General features: G+C 34.2%; 1 protein-coding gene across 3 annotated transcripts in view; it reads right to left on the minus strand.

Moving 5' to 3' along the window:
- The window catches only part of LOC128550352 (multiple epidermal growth factor-like domains protein 6), a 28,443-nt gene extending 11,307 nt beyond the window's left edge, over positions 1–17,136 (minus strand). For 2 of the 3 annotated variants that reach the window (XM_053529248.1, XM_053529247.1), the window contains exons 1-3: positions 16,982–17,135; positions 2,287–2,353; positions 109–252 (exon numbers count right to left, since the gene is read on the minus strand). In XM_053529248.1, coding sequence (XP_053385223.1) covers positions 109–252; positions 2,287–2,353; positions 16,982–16,987 — 217 coding nt within the window. In that variant the 5' untranslated portion in view covers positions 16,988–17,135. Of the gene's footprint in view, positions 1–108; positions 253–2,286; positions 2,354–16,981 lie in introns of all 3 variants that reach the window. The other variant, XM_053529249.1, reaches the window with a different exon arrangement.
- Positions 17,137–17,477: the final 341 nt, after the last annotated feature.

The raw sequence follows: 17,477 nt of genomic DNA on the forward strand, positions 1-17,477 counted from the left end.
GACCTATTGGCAATACAAAAGAGCATCGAACACTTCAACAGAAACGGAAAGTCTTCTTAAGGTATTATCAGGGAAGCATAAGAACAATTGGAGAAAGGGATTACTTGCCTTTTACACATGCGTCGTCGGCAGAATTGGCCTTGTAACCATTTTTACACGAACACTTATCCGCTCCGGTTGCACATTCGGCATTTGCGTCTAAATCTTCACATGTTGTATCGGAACCAGGAGTACAAGCAGTAGTTGTGATCGCTGAAAGGTAAAATGTCTTATTTCGTAAAAACTTTAATAATAATAATAAATAACAATAATTATAATTATAATAATAATGATGATGATAATGATAACAATAACACTTTAACGCATTCCTACCAATCACAGGCACGATAAAATTTATACCTATGCGACCTGAAACTATCTTTGGCATTCTTGCACTATAAAAATAAATGACCCGACAAAGATTTTAATGATAACATGCACCTCTCTGATTTGCAATGGCGCCGCCTGTGAAATTGGTTGGATTCCAGTGAATATTCAGCGCGCATAATGGCACAAAAATACAGATGCATGTTTTGTATTTATTCGATAAGCAATTATCAGTTATACTAGTAGGCATACTGAGAGGAGTAGATATCATATTTTTACTTAATCAAAATCAGTTCAGATTTTAATGCGGTTTGACAAGATAAATGATTTTTTTTTTGTCATGGGTAAACCTGTCTTATAACGAAATTGGCTTGTATAAAATTCAGTTGATGTCGTAAAATAAACAAAATAATGTAACAGCAATTCTCACTTTTCTTGACATTTTAATACGTTATTACCAAGTGTTATATAAGAAGCGTTAAAAGTAACACTTGTATATACGGATCGGACACTAGTTATGAAACACTGAATAGGCTCATTTGTTAAGCATCAAAATTGCAGAAAGTAAGACAAAATAATAAGACACATATGAAAGTGCTTGATTAATGATATTTTTATACTTCAACTCCGTACTTGGAGTTTATAGATGGTTGGGACATGAAATTTACATTAAAACAAATATCTTTCGAAAATCAGACAGATCCTTCCATACCCGACTTGCAGATATATAATTTACACCCTTGTCTTGCAAAAGAAAGCTGCCTTATTGTATTAGCACGTACATTATCCTGATGGTCTGTATTGTCGGGGCGATACTGGCGGGGCAATACGGGATTTTCGGTAATGCTCAGCTTTTAAGTCCTAATATATTACACGTATTAAACGGTAGTGATGTGAACGGCCTGAAGTTGTTATCTGCTCGATTTTACCAATAATAGGCTAAGCAGTGTTCACGGAGTAGGTGACGTCAATGCCGTTTAATGAGTTGTTATTATATACACTTTTCTAATAAAGGTCCTCAAACTGCCGCATTGGCCTCCAGCAGGTCCACGATGGAACTGCATATCATAGTATAATTACATGCATATATTAATTTTCAAAATCTTACAAAGAAAACATTCACTGACATTAAATTTGTTTCTGAAAAACATATAGAGGAAAAGTATGTGTTTTCATGTAAGATTAAAGTATCTTTTGTCAAGTGAACATTAGATGCAACACTTTTTAAGATGTCAGATTTGGAGAAAGATGTACATGTAAATTTACAGCTCCGTAAGGCTTTAAACTAACTTTCATATGTTTAATCTTTCTAGCCCTGCTATGTGTGGCTGTTTTCACTTTGAAATAATCTGATATATTCCACTCTGCTTTATTTCAGTTATACACTACAAAATATGTACATACATGTAATGGAGGAGTATAATTCCCTTACAAGAAAGCATGTATGTAAAACAAAGGAAAACACCCTCAATAATAAAAAATAGGAACATTAGAACAAGGTATACCTGAATTAACTACATGAATTTGAAACTTATTCAATGTTAGAATGCGTTGGCAATAACACTAGTTTTTAGGAAAAAGAAATGACACAAAAGATATTGTTGCATTTTACAATATCATGATAGAATATATGTTTTTGGGTTCGAATTCCAGTTAAGGAGTATGTTATCAGTAATGATTGATTTCCTCAAATATTTTTTATGTAAGTCGAACTTGTCAGTTACGTGCAGAACTGATGTATGAAAGTGTAAAACATGTTAAAGTAGCGTTATACATGCTAAAGCTAACGGACTGTCAGCGTAACCAAGACGCCGGATGCGTTTGAAAAGGTAACAATGAATAACAATCAATATTTTTTTCAACTTTTTAACTCTTGATTAGACAATATTTGGAAATGTATAAAAGTACGGATAGACTTACCCGCACTTGCCCGATGTACCAAACATAAGGCTGCGATCAACATACAACTCAGTCTGAAAACTTTCTCCTGAAATAAATTAAGTACAATTATAAACTGATTTTTTACTTGTTATTATATACGAAAACATTTAAAGTATATAGTGGTTTTCACAAGAAAGCCGTATTTTACTTTTTAAGACCTCTTTTTAGCAAATACGTGTTGACTGAATAAAACCTAACCTGATTCTTCATGTAAATAGCCTTTTTTTAACTGGCCCTCATGCGAGAGAGTTACGGGCATTGACATGGTCAAAATTATGAAAATCGACAGTCTCCACTCAGTAACTACAGAGCTAATCAAGTTTGGGTTTATCGGTTACAAAATCGTCCACCAGCCAGTTCGGACCACTATACAGAAAATCATGACTTTTGATATATTCTTTTATTCTGCATTGCACAGCAGTGCCATTTATGCTAAATAACTTTCGTTTCGGTGATTTTAACTAAATCTTAAAACTATACAGACTGTGCTTATGTGATAAATTTCTGTGATCAATAAGTTCGGACCTAAATTCCAAGAATTTCGGCTACTGGCATAATCTGAATTTTGAAAATGAATTTTCTCGCAATAAAATATGTTATGATAAGTGAATTTTAACCAAACCTTGACAACATGAATTTTGATCCTGTAGTCAAGTGCCAAGGTCACAATAGCCAATCATACAAAAGCAAAGACATATACAATTTTCATTGTACAATATGATGCACTGAGTTGTTGGGTTTGATTACTACGCGCTCGATACTACAAGTAGATACAGTTTAAATGACTGGAAAATTGTTGAAAAGACGATTAATCCGAACACTTTTAACACATACGACACAAGCACACGCACGCACAGACGTACACGCACACGCACGAGCACACACAAACAAACTGCCTGAAAAGGTGTAACTTGTGAAAAAAATGTGTACTGCATTTTCGAGGAAACATTTCAGTGTCCTAGCTGAAAAAAAATGATGGGTTTGAAAGAAGTACCACCATCCCTGAAGTTCATTAGCTTATAACTGCTAGCTGGCTTTCTGATCAGTAAATCATAAATGCTCAATTAAATATGGCAATTTACATAATTTCCATTATCTGGTTAACATACTTTTCATCTTCTGACAGATGACATAAATTTCATCTTTTGACAGATGACATAAAGCTTCTACCATGCTTTAAAATGTCTATTTATTACCCGATAATAATGTTTTGTTCCACAGTAGCATAGCAACAAAATCCCTTGACTAAAATTGTTTACATATTAATTCAGCAAATAATCAATTATGTATTGAGTGGAGTGAACGATTACAAGCCGATAACAAATTTTAAAACATTAGTCGTTCCTGTACATCAGTTTTCTATTACTAATTTATAAAGCACGTCACATATGCGGCAATGTCACTTATCCTAATTGTAATAAAAACACTAATGATCCAATAGCGTATGTGTGTTTCTCTATTGCCTGGCAACCGCAAGTCTTTAAAATATAACCATTAGACAGTGCAAGTGTATTATGTGTGACAGTCTAGATGCAGTGAGTTTACTCATTATGTTATTTGCCTTGTATTCGTTCTCAGCAGGATGTTTGTGTTATTACAAGTCCTCCACGTGTTTAGACTCAGTGTTGATATATTTTCTGGTCCTTTTGATTCATGGAGTCTGTTCAACGTTTATGTATAATATAGTTCCTAATTTAAACAAGAGCCATGTTACACATGGCTAATCCCCCCGCCGGGCATATAATTGAAGGCTAAAGTTCCTGGCAAGTTAGTGTCTGAAAGTATTAATTTTGGGGAAAGCTTTGAAGAACCGTTTAGTTGTGGTCCGCATCAGGGGTTTTAAAGATGTGGAAGAAAGAATAAGTCAGTAGTGAGGTGGTTTACTGCTAAATTTTATTAATTTTCATGAAGAGTATAGCTATGATGTTTTTCTATATGGCTACTGTAAAAAGAAGGAATGGAAAGCTAACAGGGAACAAGAGTGCCAGAATGTCACAACATATGCCCGTCGCAGCAATTTCTTTACTCTAGCAGCTGTATTTGCAAATGGAACGTTAATTTTGTGGTTGTTTAGTAATCATTGTAAGTCTTTTGTTTTTTTAAGTCCACAAAAAAACTCCTTACCAGGTAGAGATACCTTATATATAATAAAATACACCTAAAATTGGAGAGTAACATCTATGTTGTACCACAGAAAAGTGGTCTTGTTTTTTCCCTACGGTCAATTATAAAAATGTTACAATATAAGTTATTTATAGTAACAACTAAGGGAAGTTAATCTTAAAAAAAAAAAAAAAAAAAAAAAAAAAAAAAATTGCAAGTCCATACAAAAATCTTTATCAGGTAGAGATTGGTCAAAATACTCCTCAAAATTGGATATAGCATGCATGTTGTACTACAGAAAAGTGGTCTCGATTTTTCCCTACGACTAGTAATGAAAAAATTACAATAAAAGCTATTTAAAGTAAAAACAAAGGGAAGTAATTCTAAAGAAGGTAATTGCGCATGACACTTCGTCTCATGGTGGTGTATAATTGTGCAGAGTTACATCAAAATCAATTTTCCGTAGATTACTGATAGAGCTTCTCCAAGAGCTATTCCCAGTTATTTAAAAGGCAAACAGAGAACTTGTACCGCACGTAACTCGGTAATTTTGAAGATATATAACTCTGCCCCTCCAGATTCAGAGGTTAATTCACTTTGAACAGCAAGAAATCGCTCATAAAATGAAAATGTTCCACTTTTTTACAATACATCCATGATTAGTCTTGAAAGAAGTAAAAACTTACTAGAAAAAAGGAAAATATGGAGAAAAGAAATTTGCTCCCAGTGGGGCACACTGACGAGGAAAATTTTCAGACTAACCCCCCCCCCCCCCCACCCCCCCCTGAAAATTGCAGTTAAAAGTAGGTTTATGATAGGAACTGAATACTCTTCAAAAAGGAAGTACTTTATTACGGGTCCAATACTTTAATTTAGCTATTATTTCATTCATTTATTTATAGATCTCATTTATAAGAATTGAGTACATTTTCCTAAAGGTAGGGTTAAATTGGTGAAGTGAACATGATAACATTCCAGTGTGTCTATATAATTACAGCATGAGTTGTACCTTTAAATATTGTACAAGGGTTTAATAACAATCACCAAATAACTTAGCCCTGGTTTATGTCTGACAGTTACCTAGGCTACTCATTGCAACTGTCTGATCTATCAGCAGATGAAAATAAAACACATGACAGTATTGATTGTGCAATTTATTAAAATATAATCTAAACGCGATACAAGTGCCTATACTGCACATTCAAGTCCTTGATAATTTTTTTTTAAAAAAAAGAAGATTAATGAAAAACGAACAAACAAGATAATTCTCTGAACAAATAAAACTAATCTGTAAAAGGTAGCAGGATACACTACGTAACATGAAACAAGGCTCGAAACTATAGGCCCATCTCCCTAACATGTATTGCCTCTTAAATAATGGAACATATTCCTGTTTCAAATATCATGTCCAACTTTGACAGAAATGGTGTCCTTAGTCAGTATTAGCACGGCTTCGGGTAAAAGCATAGCTATGAAACAAAACTTATGTTTGACACAAGAGGTGTATGACAATTTTGTGAATCGCTAACAAACTGACGTCATTGTAATGGACTTCCGTAAAGTCTTTAACAAAGTTTGTCATAAGCTGATTCATGGCACCCTTGGCAAAATCCGTCACATACAAAATTAAACGAGTACAACGAGCTGCAGCTCGATACCTGTGTAACAAATATGGGCAAACAAGCAGTGTTTAACACATGTTTAAAACTCTCAACAGGCAATCCTTTAAACAGCACCACATCAAAAATGTCCACATTATTTTTTTAAAAGATAAAGTGCAATCTTCCTGCAGTTGACCGTAACCATCTCACACATTTAAGGAACCTTAATTACTTGATCCCATAAGCTCAAACGTAATATCATTATAACTCTTTTTTTAACAAGGACAATTCGTTCCTGGAATGGTTTCACCCCCAGTTTGATTCTATTCATTGAGAGGCTGGCAGTCATAATCTTCTAATCTATATCTATGTTTAACCTTAGCAATTGTAGGCACCTAATGAGCTTGTAATTGTTTTTCTGGGGTCAAGGTATTATTGCACCAATATACAAGAAAGGGGATCCAAATTTGGCAAGTAATTACCGAGGTGTAACTTTGATAAATATACTAGCTAAAATATATTCACAAATGTTATTAAATAGGTTGGACAAATGGTCAAAAGTGCACGACAAACTTTCAAAAAACCAGTTTGGTTTCCAGAAAGGTAAAAGTATAAGTGATTGTATTTTTATTCTTCAAGCAATTATTTCCAAAACACTAAGTGAAAAACAAAGGGTATACTGTGCATTCATTGATTACCAACAGTGCTTTGATTCCATTGATAGACACCATTTATGGTATAAATTAACAAGAGAAAATGTCAGTGGAAAATTTGTAAAAGCACTGCGTGCTATGTATAATACAGTTAAATCATGTGTAAGGTATAAATCAAACGTTTCGAACTTTTTCAATTCTGAAATTGGATTGAAGCAGGGAGACCCGAGTTCTCCTTTACTGTTCATGTTTTTCGTGAATGATATCATTCAAAATATCAATTCAGATTTCGATGATATTATATCCATTGATGACTTGAAACTTTTCCTCATATTGTATGCAGATGATATGGTCTTATTTGCACGTTCGCCTGAATCTCTATAGTCAATGCTCAAAGACGTAGAGACTTATTGTGAAACCTGGGGTTTAAAAATTAATGTAAATAAAACCAAGGTTATGATTTTAGAAAATGGTCGACCCACATCAATTGACATGTACATTTATGGTACAAAACTAGAGAACGTAAGCTCGTATAAATACTTGGGTATCAGTCTATATAAAAACGGAAACTGGCTACGCACACAAAAACAAATGTCGCGAAATTGGTCCTTTTGCGCTTTAAGTGCATTTCGGTAAATTGTATCGGTATACAGTATTCTATGTAAAAGTCAGAGGTATGTCCGTATGCAAGTGACGTCATACGGCCATATAAATACACACTGCGCATCCAGTTTGGGCAGATCGTCCTGGGAGCTCAAAGAGTGCACATCGAAGAGAAACTGGAGAAATAATTTATAATAAATAAGCCGTAATTATAACTGGGACTTTGGTAATAAATAATTTAGGTGAGGCGCCCTCATATTTGCAGCTTCGGCTCATCCTTGCTGGGTCCTCTTGATAGCTATATTGTTTTAGTGGTCCGGGTCGCAGTATAAGCTGATGGTTTAAGGTTATAGTGCTGAACCTTGGTAGGTCTGAGACAAGGTTTAAAACATAGTTTGAGACAAGGGTTAAAACAGCGGTTTAACACAAAATTGTTAGGTGTTTGAGACATTTGGTTTGAAATAGTGTTAAGGTTTGGAACTAGGCGGGTTGTGGAAAGGTCAGTCCCTCATCCTTGCAGCGTATGCTCATACTTGTGGGGTTTCCAATCCATACACTCATTCTAGGTCGAGTGGTTCATGACAGAGTGTTGAAACGTACGGTTTGAAACAGCTGGTTAAAGGTCATAAATTTATGTTGTTGGAAACCAGCTTGTGTACAATAAGGACCGCAAAGTTAATTGATTATCTGCTTGATTTTTAGTTAATTTATGTTTCAAACAATCATTTACAAATCATTGGTCAAACCAATCAGAAGCAAGGCAGCTTAAGTAAAATTCATTATACAAGTTTTATACCAATCAAAAGCAGATAGCTTAAGGAAAATTATATATATAAACAGTTTAATAGTTAGTAACGCTCGGTACACGTGACAGAAGTTTTTGGTGGCAGCGGTGGGATTCAACAGATATCGAACAATATCACTTACCCACACATAAAGATGGATAGTCCAGATGATGCGGAGCGACGGCTGGAGAATATGAACGAACGTTTGAGGGAAGTACAAAGAAGGAACGAAATCAGTAAGCTCCAGACAGAAATATCATTTCTTGAACGTGAGCTGAGTATGCTTGAAACAACAGATGTCAAAACACGGCCAAGACAGTTGTTTCAAGACCATAAAAGAAGCACAGACAATATGTTTGGTACAGATACGTCACCTTTGGGTATACCTAAACAAAGTAGAAAAGTTCAGTCCGACACAACAGATCAAATCAAAAACCCAGATCGTTTTGTGACTAATAGAAAGAAGCCGAAACAACCAGTCACCTCAACACCAACACAAGACACTTCATATTCAAAAGATATCAGTTCCAGCTAAAGCTAGATTGAAACAGAGTGGTGACAAGCTGAAACCTGCAACTTTTGATGGAACAGGGAATTGGTTAGATTACAAGGCTCACTTTGAGGAATGTTCCACACTAAACAACTGGTCGTATGATGAAAAAGGTTTACATCTAGCGATATGTTTAAGAGGACAGGCACAAGGAGTTTTTGGTAATTTATCAGGCAACAAAAATGATTATAACGAACTGTAAAAATCATTAGAAGAAAGATTTGCCCCACCAAACCAGACAGAGCTGTATAGGGTTCAACTTCGTGAAAGACGACAAAAAGCAACTGAAACTTTGTCAGAGCTTGGTCAAGACATACAGCGTCTCACAAACATGGCATATCCAACAGCCCCAAACGATGTAAGAGAAACTTTGGCAAAAGAACAATTCATAGTTGCCCTAATAAATTCAAATATGAGAATTCGTATTAAACAGGCTAGACCAATTAATTTAAATGACGCAGTGCGACACGCCGTTGAGCTTGAAGCTTATAACAAAGCCGAAAGGAAACATCTTGATAGCGAGGCTTTTATCCGTTCAGCAGGTGACCGTGATAAGATGTCTGAAACTTATTTTGCTGAAGGTTTGAAAACACTGCAGAAAACGGTTGAACAACTGACTAACTCGGTAAAATCTCTTGAAAATTATCAAAACAAATTGGGTCATAAGAATTCAAACAAAGGCAATTTTCAAAATTTTCAAAGACCAAGGTTTCACCCAAAATTGAAAGAAAAGCGTGAATGTTTCAACTGTGGTTCTGAGAATCATATCCAAAGGAATTGCCCTAAATTACATCATAAACCTGGAAACAATAGGCAGTCAAATAATTCCATAGGTTCGGGACTTATTGTTGATGTAAAGTTTAATGGTTTACAATCTGAATGCCTAACTGACACGGGTGCTTCTCTATCTATCATATCATTATCTTTATGGAACAAACTTCTAAACTATTCCAAGCATAACTCTTTGAGACCATACAGAAGTAAAATCTATACTGCTTCATACACAACTCTTGATGTAAAGGGAAAAACAAAAGTTTTTATTGAAATAGAAGGCATAAAATGTGTTTGGAACGTTGTAGTTGCTAACATTAATATAGATGCCATTCTTGGCTTAGACTTTCTTAAAACTCAACACTGTCAAATTGATGCAGTATCTGATACATTAATAATACAAGGTAGGAAATGTAATCTAAGACTAGCTGACAGGATATGTTGTATGTCTAGCTTTAGAGTTCAAGAAGAGAATTTTTCAGAGGTTAAGTGTACGGTTGTTCGTTGTAAGTCAAAAGAAGGTAGATCAGAGTTACCGAAGATGAATGCACAAGGTATGGATATGATATGTCCACCGGTTAAGGAGCGTCTATGTAAATCCACAATATTTCAGGACGAAGACTTGCATGTGCTCTGAATAGACATCAGTGTAAGATCTGTCAAAGTTCGTTCAAGAAAATGAATTATCTGTTAAGACATAAAAAGCTGAAACATTCTGGCATATCTGAGAAAGATGATTTTGATCCATCAGTAGAAAGTGTGAAGAAGTCAGAATGTTCAGCCATAATGAAAGAAAGGAAGATAGAAGAATCAAACTCGTATTCAAAGTTGCTTAATGAAAATGAAGCGGTAAAGATAGAAGACAGTGTTTGAGACACTGCACTATTGCTTCAAACAAGCGTATTGACAGAACCTCATAGGAGAAAAATCATCAGTCTGCTATTGAGACAGTGATTCAGAAGGTTAGATATATAGTAATTTATTACAGTATTGTTACATGTTGAGACAGATCTTTTGTGTTATATGCTTTGAATTTATAATGAATAAATGAATCTTAAATGAAGTCAAGCCGGACGCTTGGAAATCGGAGGCGTGGGTAATGTCGCGAAATTGGTCCTTTCGCGCTTTAAGTTCATTTCGGTAAATTGTACCGGTATACAGTATTCTATGTAAAAGTCAGAGGTATGTCCGTATGCAAGTGACGTCATACGGCCTTATAAATACACACTGCGCATCCAGTTTGGGCAGATCGTCCTGGGAGCTCAAAGAGTGCACATCGAAGAGAAACTGGAGAAATAATTTATAATAAATAAGCCGTAATTATAACTGGGACTTTGGTAATAAATAATTTAGGTGAGGCACCCTCATATTTGCAGCTTCGGCTCATCCTTGCTGGGTCCTCTTGATAGTTATATTGTTTTAGTGGTCCGGGTCGCAGTATAAGCTGATGGTTTAAGGATATAGTGCTGAACCTTGGTAGGTCTGAGACAAGGTTTAAAACATAGTTTGAGACAAGGGTTAAAACAGCGGTTTAACACAAAATTGTTAGGTGTTTGAGACATTTGGTTTGAAAAAGTGTTAAGGTTTGGACCTAGGTGGGTTGTGGAAAGGTCAGTCCCTCATCCTTGCAGCGTATGCTCATACTTGTGGGGTTTCCAATCCATACACTCATTCTAGGTCGAGTGGTTCATGACAGTGTTGAAACGTACGGTTTGAAACAGCTGGTTAAAGGTCATAAATTTAGGTTGTTGGAAACCAGCTTGTGTACAATAAGGACCGCATAGTTAATTGATTATCTGCTTGATTTTTAGTTAATTTATGTTTCAAACAATCATTTACAAATCATTGGTCAAACCAATCAGAAGCAAGGCAGCTTAAGTACAATTCATTATACAAGTTTTATACCAATCAAAAGCAGATAGCTTAAGGAAAATTATATATATACACAGTTTAATAGTTAGTTACGCTCGGTACACGTGACACAAATAGCACAACATGCCTCTTTTTCATTGCACAACCTGTTTTCGATATTTCAACAGATTGAATTACCATTATCTAGAAAAATCCAGTTATTTGATATATTAGTCGGTTCCGTCCTAAACTTTTGCTCAGAAATCTGGGGAGTGCATACCGCAACGGACATTGAAATGATTCATGTGAAATTCCTACGACGTATATTAGGCGTTAGGAAATCAACAAATTTATCCGCCCTGTATGGGGAATTGGGTAGAGTACCGCTACATTTATTTCGTAAAATAAATATCCTGAAATATTGGAGAAAATTGTTGGCACAAGATAATTCTTCTCTGACGTTTAAAGTTTACACTCTTTTGAGAAATGATGCCGAAAATAATTTAACATACGGGGGAAAAAATTGGGCATTCCATGTTAAAAATATACTGGAAGAACACGGCTTTGCGTACGTATGGAGGGATCAATGGATTGATACAAACACTTTGATGCTGATCAAACAAAGAATATTTGATAATTATTATCAGTCGTGGTACTCTGACATAAATAATTCACCGCGTTTACATTCATATTGTCTTTTCAAGCATACATTTGAGCGCGAGAAATATCTGGAAAGCATACATAACCGGAAATATTTATTAGCTCTCTCTAGATTTCGGGTATCTGCCCATCAGTTACTTATCGAAATAGGAAGATACAACAATATACCTCGAGAACAACGGCTCTGCAAATCATGTACTATGAATAAAATTGAATCGGAATTTCATTTTCTACTTGTTTGTCCCAAATACAGAGATTTAAGGAAAAGGTACTTTAAGCCATACTTTTGCCATTGGCTGAATCTGAATAAGTTTGTGCTACTCATGAATTCTTCTTCCAAATTAGTAATAAATAACTTGTCAAAATTTATCTATTTCGCAAATAGAATTAGGGTTACTGAATAAGAATAAGCTACAGAATGTATTTTCTCTGCTTGTTAACTTGTATGTTATATTTAGAATCTGTCAAAATATTTATATAGAGAATCTATATTTGCAACCGTTTTTACTGAACTTGTAATGACCCTTCAGAAAATGGTTATTATAGTTTCATGTATTTCCATGTTTTCTCTCTTTTCTCTTTGTTACTATATACATTGTAATAATGTTTTACGTAATAAATTTTCTGGTATTTGGTATTGGTAATTGTTTTGCCAGCCTTTCCTTGACAAGCGCCTCCCAGAATTGATTGTTGGGCAGTACACGGTAGATATAGCTGTAGATAAGTTCAGAAATGAAGCTGAGAATTCTACCATTTTCCGCTTTCTTTTTTTAAAACCCATATAAGATACACTTCCAGGAAGTCTGTCCGACTCATAGCCCAGCTATATTGGTAAATATATTTACATTTATAGTGACGACAAATGCTAAGCAAGACGGTTCATAAATAAACATTGAATAGCACATATATTCCTAACATCTGTCGCCATACCGCTAAATATCGATTTAGCATTTTTCCTACAACGCTCATTGATTTAGACACAGCCTGTCGGGAAGTATCTTCAATTGATTATGTCACAGGAAATGATAGGCTTGTGTACCATTATCTGATTGACGTCTAATGTTCTTGTCTCACAACTCGCTTGTAATGAAACAGTTTTCGCCATTGACTTTACAATGTAAGCTCATGATCGTTTTAACAAACCTTAGCACGCTATTGTAGTATACTGTAAAATCCAAAGTAGTCGCGATGGATTTTTCGCGAATTTCGCGGGTTTTATTGAATTTAACGAATACTATTTTTAGAAAACATTCAGGGTTTTAACTGCATTAAAGGGATTAAAAGAGAATGAAAGCGTATATTTATCACGTTATTATAATATTTTCTTATTCCATGAAAATTTTGTTTCGCGAAACAATCTGATGTTACGATAACCAACGTTGCATGAGCAACCTTAAAAAAAATTAAAAATCCTAGGTGTATAACTTCCTTGTGTGTTCATAAAATTCGTTGACGCGCGCACCATAACGAAAAAGAAGAAAAGGAATGAGCTACAAAAGCTGCGCAAACGTTATTGCGACATAACTTATTGTCATCCACAATAACTTCGGTGAGTTTGTATTTTAATAAACCTGACTTTTGTTTTCATCACAATGTAGTCAAGAGCAATTTAGTTAAAATGAGCCGCACCATGAGAAAATCAACATAGTGGCTTTGCGACCAGCATGGATCCAGGTCAGGATCCATGCTATTCACTAACGGTTTCTCTAATTGTAATAGGCTTTGAAAGCGAACAGCATGGCCACTATGTTGATTTTCTCATGGTGCGGCTCAAATAGTGCTTTAGGGGATGATATATTGTCAATAGTAAATACGCATAAAGCTGCAAACGTGAATACCATACCAATCATTACACTTAATAACATAGCTGCCATACACAGTATCTTTAATAAAACTTAATGTGTCATGTATATTTGTTTAAATTCTAAACTTCATTTTTCCCTTTATCCCCCGATCATGTTTATCGAAGTAATCCAAGTATGCATAATTCTTGTTGTTGTTGTTTTTTTTTACCTCTACCGTCTTTGGTCTATTCAGTTATAGTACTCAAGCAGGGGTGGGATCATCTCTTTCAGAAAAAAAAAAACATGAGACCACGCATCATTTCATTTTTTGTCGCAGGAATGGAAGACGCGCACATTACACACGTAACATTAATCAGTTGATTAAATTCCCTCGACACGTAATTGTCTCTCGTGTACAAAATGGAAAAGTGTCGCCTGCAGCATCATTTGATTTATAGCAAATTGCTGTCAGTGTAATTATCCGCAAATGTACTGATATCGAACATTATCTTTTTTCCAATATCCATGGTAACTGATTGTTTGTTTTCCATCCATTTAATTTCAACCTTCACCTTCGTACTATTATTGATATTAATGCCTTATATAGAATTGTGAGTAGGGTCGTGAATGGAAAAGTGCGCAACATATATCTCTCCCGATTACAACTATATCTAGGTGTTAATAAATTTGAATTAATGTGTTTACTGCGAAATTATATGAAATAATTTTCAGTAAGCTCATTTTGTACCATTTAAAAGCCGTGAAACATAGTAAAAGAGATTAAATTTTAAGGTAAAGGTTTTTCTTTCTAGGCACGCTGTCCATCTTTATGAACAATCTTTACTGTGTTTGTCACACTGTTCAAATAAATTTCAAATAACAAAACAATACTTGCATTTATTTTTTGTATTAATAAACGTAATTTGATCACTCTTCTGTTTATTCTAAATTGAAGGCATATGTAAAACAACATGCAATAAATAAATTACTCTCTCTAATGTACATTATTTCTCTGGTACATACATGTACTTATCACAAAATATACTCTTAACATTTGCTGACTCTTTTTAAAACTACCTATTAAAGAGGCATACTACATATAAACATCAACATCTCGAAATCGTTAAAAAACATATAAATCAATATTAAGTTGATATTTTCACGAGCCTGACATTTTATAAGTAAAACTCTCCTTTTTTACGTCTTATTTCTATTGTGTATAATATCTAGCGTTTTTGTTTTACACAAAGACAATAAAGTACCTTCAAATTCTAAACAGTCATATTTATAAAAAAAAATCAGAAAAGCCCCTTCAATACTTCCGTATCTTGATTAGTTATTCATTTGTTCTTTCAAAATATCTGTTTCACTTGAAACAAAATAACCCTATCAATATTCAATTTCAACAGTCACAGTCACGCAAAGGAAGTAACTGACGTGGGTAGAGTTAAAAAAAATTAAGCTACAGTTAGTCATATACAAAAGGTTTATGTTTTGTAAGAAATGCTTGTAACTTTTAGTTCAATTTAGCGTGGTTGTAGCTGAGTGAAAAGTCTTTTAAAGTCAAGATTCCAGAGATCCTTGTTGAAGACTATAAGGCGTAAAAAACTGTTTGTTTCCGGTATCCCGACCTACCCTAAATTTTTGGCCCGACCCTAAATGTTTTTATGGCCTTGGAGAATATGTTTTCACATTTTTAACAAAAAGTTGCAAAACTTTACTTTATATGCTTTAAACATATTTAGTAATGCTAGAAATCAACTTCCTTATGCTCTAAAGGCATAAACCCCTTATTTGTGTTCATTTTTTTTTTGGACATAAAAATAATTTAATTAATAAAAAAAATCAAAACAAATTTTTTTTCCGACCTACCTACCCTATTTTTTTAGCATGTTACAGGAAACAAAGAATGTTTTTAGGCCTTAGTCTTTTATATTGTTTATAAAAGATGAGTAGAATAACCACGAGTACTCGTGAATATAATTGTATAAGTTTAACGCTTGCATCTCCGCTAATAACTGATAACAAACCTAAATCAACCAGAGATAGGTGACAAATGATTTCAGACACGATGTCTTCTATTCAATCTTTAAAGACAGCATTCGTGTCTGGAGACTGAAATCACGAACATTCTATTCTTAGTGTTGTATGCGATCTACCTGATGTGATAACTGGGCGAGCAGTTTTTTTTTTTGGTTTTTGTTGTTGTTGTTGTTGTTGTTTTTTGTTGTTTTTTGTTGTTGTTTTTTTTGCTATACCGTCATAAAAGAAGCAGGCGGCTATAGATCGTCAAACGACTACGAAAGGGTTCTCATCCCGTTATATATAAAACATAGCTTCATCATCCTTTAGAAGTCCGAAAATAAGTCCTCGAAATTGTAGCATTTGTGTTAGACTTCCCAAACAAGAAATATTGTTTACAAGTGAACTATAGTGTCAACAGAAAAACGCTTCTCTGTCATCGACAAAAAATGCAAATGATCCTTTTTATTTATTTAGTATTTTTCAGTATCAAATATTGAATTACGTATCCGTTTTTTTTACATCCCTTAAGATATATTTTGCGTCGCGTGACTCACTGATGCAAATCTCAGTTTGAAAATTCAAACTATGCTAATTATTTTGTTTATGAGATGCATATACATTATTACGCAAACTGGTATTTTACAGAGCTGAAAGTATTAATCAGTAAGGAGAATGCGCCCGTTAGATTTATTATTTTATAAATATGTTTATTATTTAATATCTGATGAACATTCATTCACTCATATACAATAATAAACGTTCTACGTGCTGAAATAACTTGTTATCATAAATACTTCTACATGGTAGTATTTTATTTATAATTTAGATACGGCATTCTCTTCAGTATATTCGATCGGTTGTATTTTCACACCTGTTGCCGAATCATGTATATATAACACACCGAGCGTATTATGATTGTTGATTTTCATTCTCATATGCAGAATTTATAGAATATGTATATCATTGCTTTTCTTTTTGATAAAAAAATCATCAAATGCTTTTAAATGCAATTAAACGTCCACAAATTACTAAATAGGTTATTCTTTAACATAAGGTATTTCGAAGACATAATTGTTTAGAAACTGTTAATTTGCGGGGGAAAAAATCAAGTAAAAACATCAATTCATTTAAAACAAACAAAATGAAAACCAAATATGCAATTAATAAAAACAAAATATTATAATGACTCCAGTCTCCATTTTCTAAATATATGACAATATAAAAGCTTAAAAATACTGTTTTAATTTTTTCTTACGCAAAATCATCTTTAAAAAAAATAAAAGCTTACCGTCATGATGTTGCCTCAATCGAATCCTTATAAAGTGAACGCAAAGTATGATTGTGTCGCTTTACATAAAAGCTACAACCTGTCTCATTTAGTCACGTGATTGTCTGCCTTCACCTGGGTATTTTTCATAGGTATTTTCACGCAGGTTGGTTGACAGATGTTGCAAATTGATTCGTAGATACAAAACATAAGTGAATCACCTTGATTCAATATAGGCTTATGTGACATGGTCAGAGAATAGGAAAGAATGGAAAAAGCAATTAATTTCTTCTAAAAACAAGCCTAATTAGGCTTCCTGCAATCTTTAGAAATATTGATTAACTGAAGGTAGGCATCGGAGTTCCTAAGGAATGTTTCAGTATATAGAGTCTTTTGCAAAACCGAACTTAAAGTTCAGTTTCTCCGTTATTATTTCTGGACGGCATTTGGAATCGTGTACTAGTAGTTAGTTCATCCAGTGTTTATCTTTGCTTGTGTGACATGAGGAGAGTTGCAA

The sequence above is a fragment of the Mercenaria mercenaria genome, chromosome 17, assembly GCF_021730395.1.
Source record: "Mercenaria mercenaria strain notata chromosome 17, MADL_Memer_1, whole genome shotgun sequence".
NCBI lineage: Eukaryota > Metazoa > Mollusca > Bivalvia > Venerida > Veneridae > Mercenaria > Mercenaria mercenaria.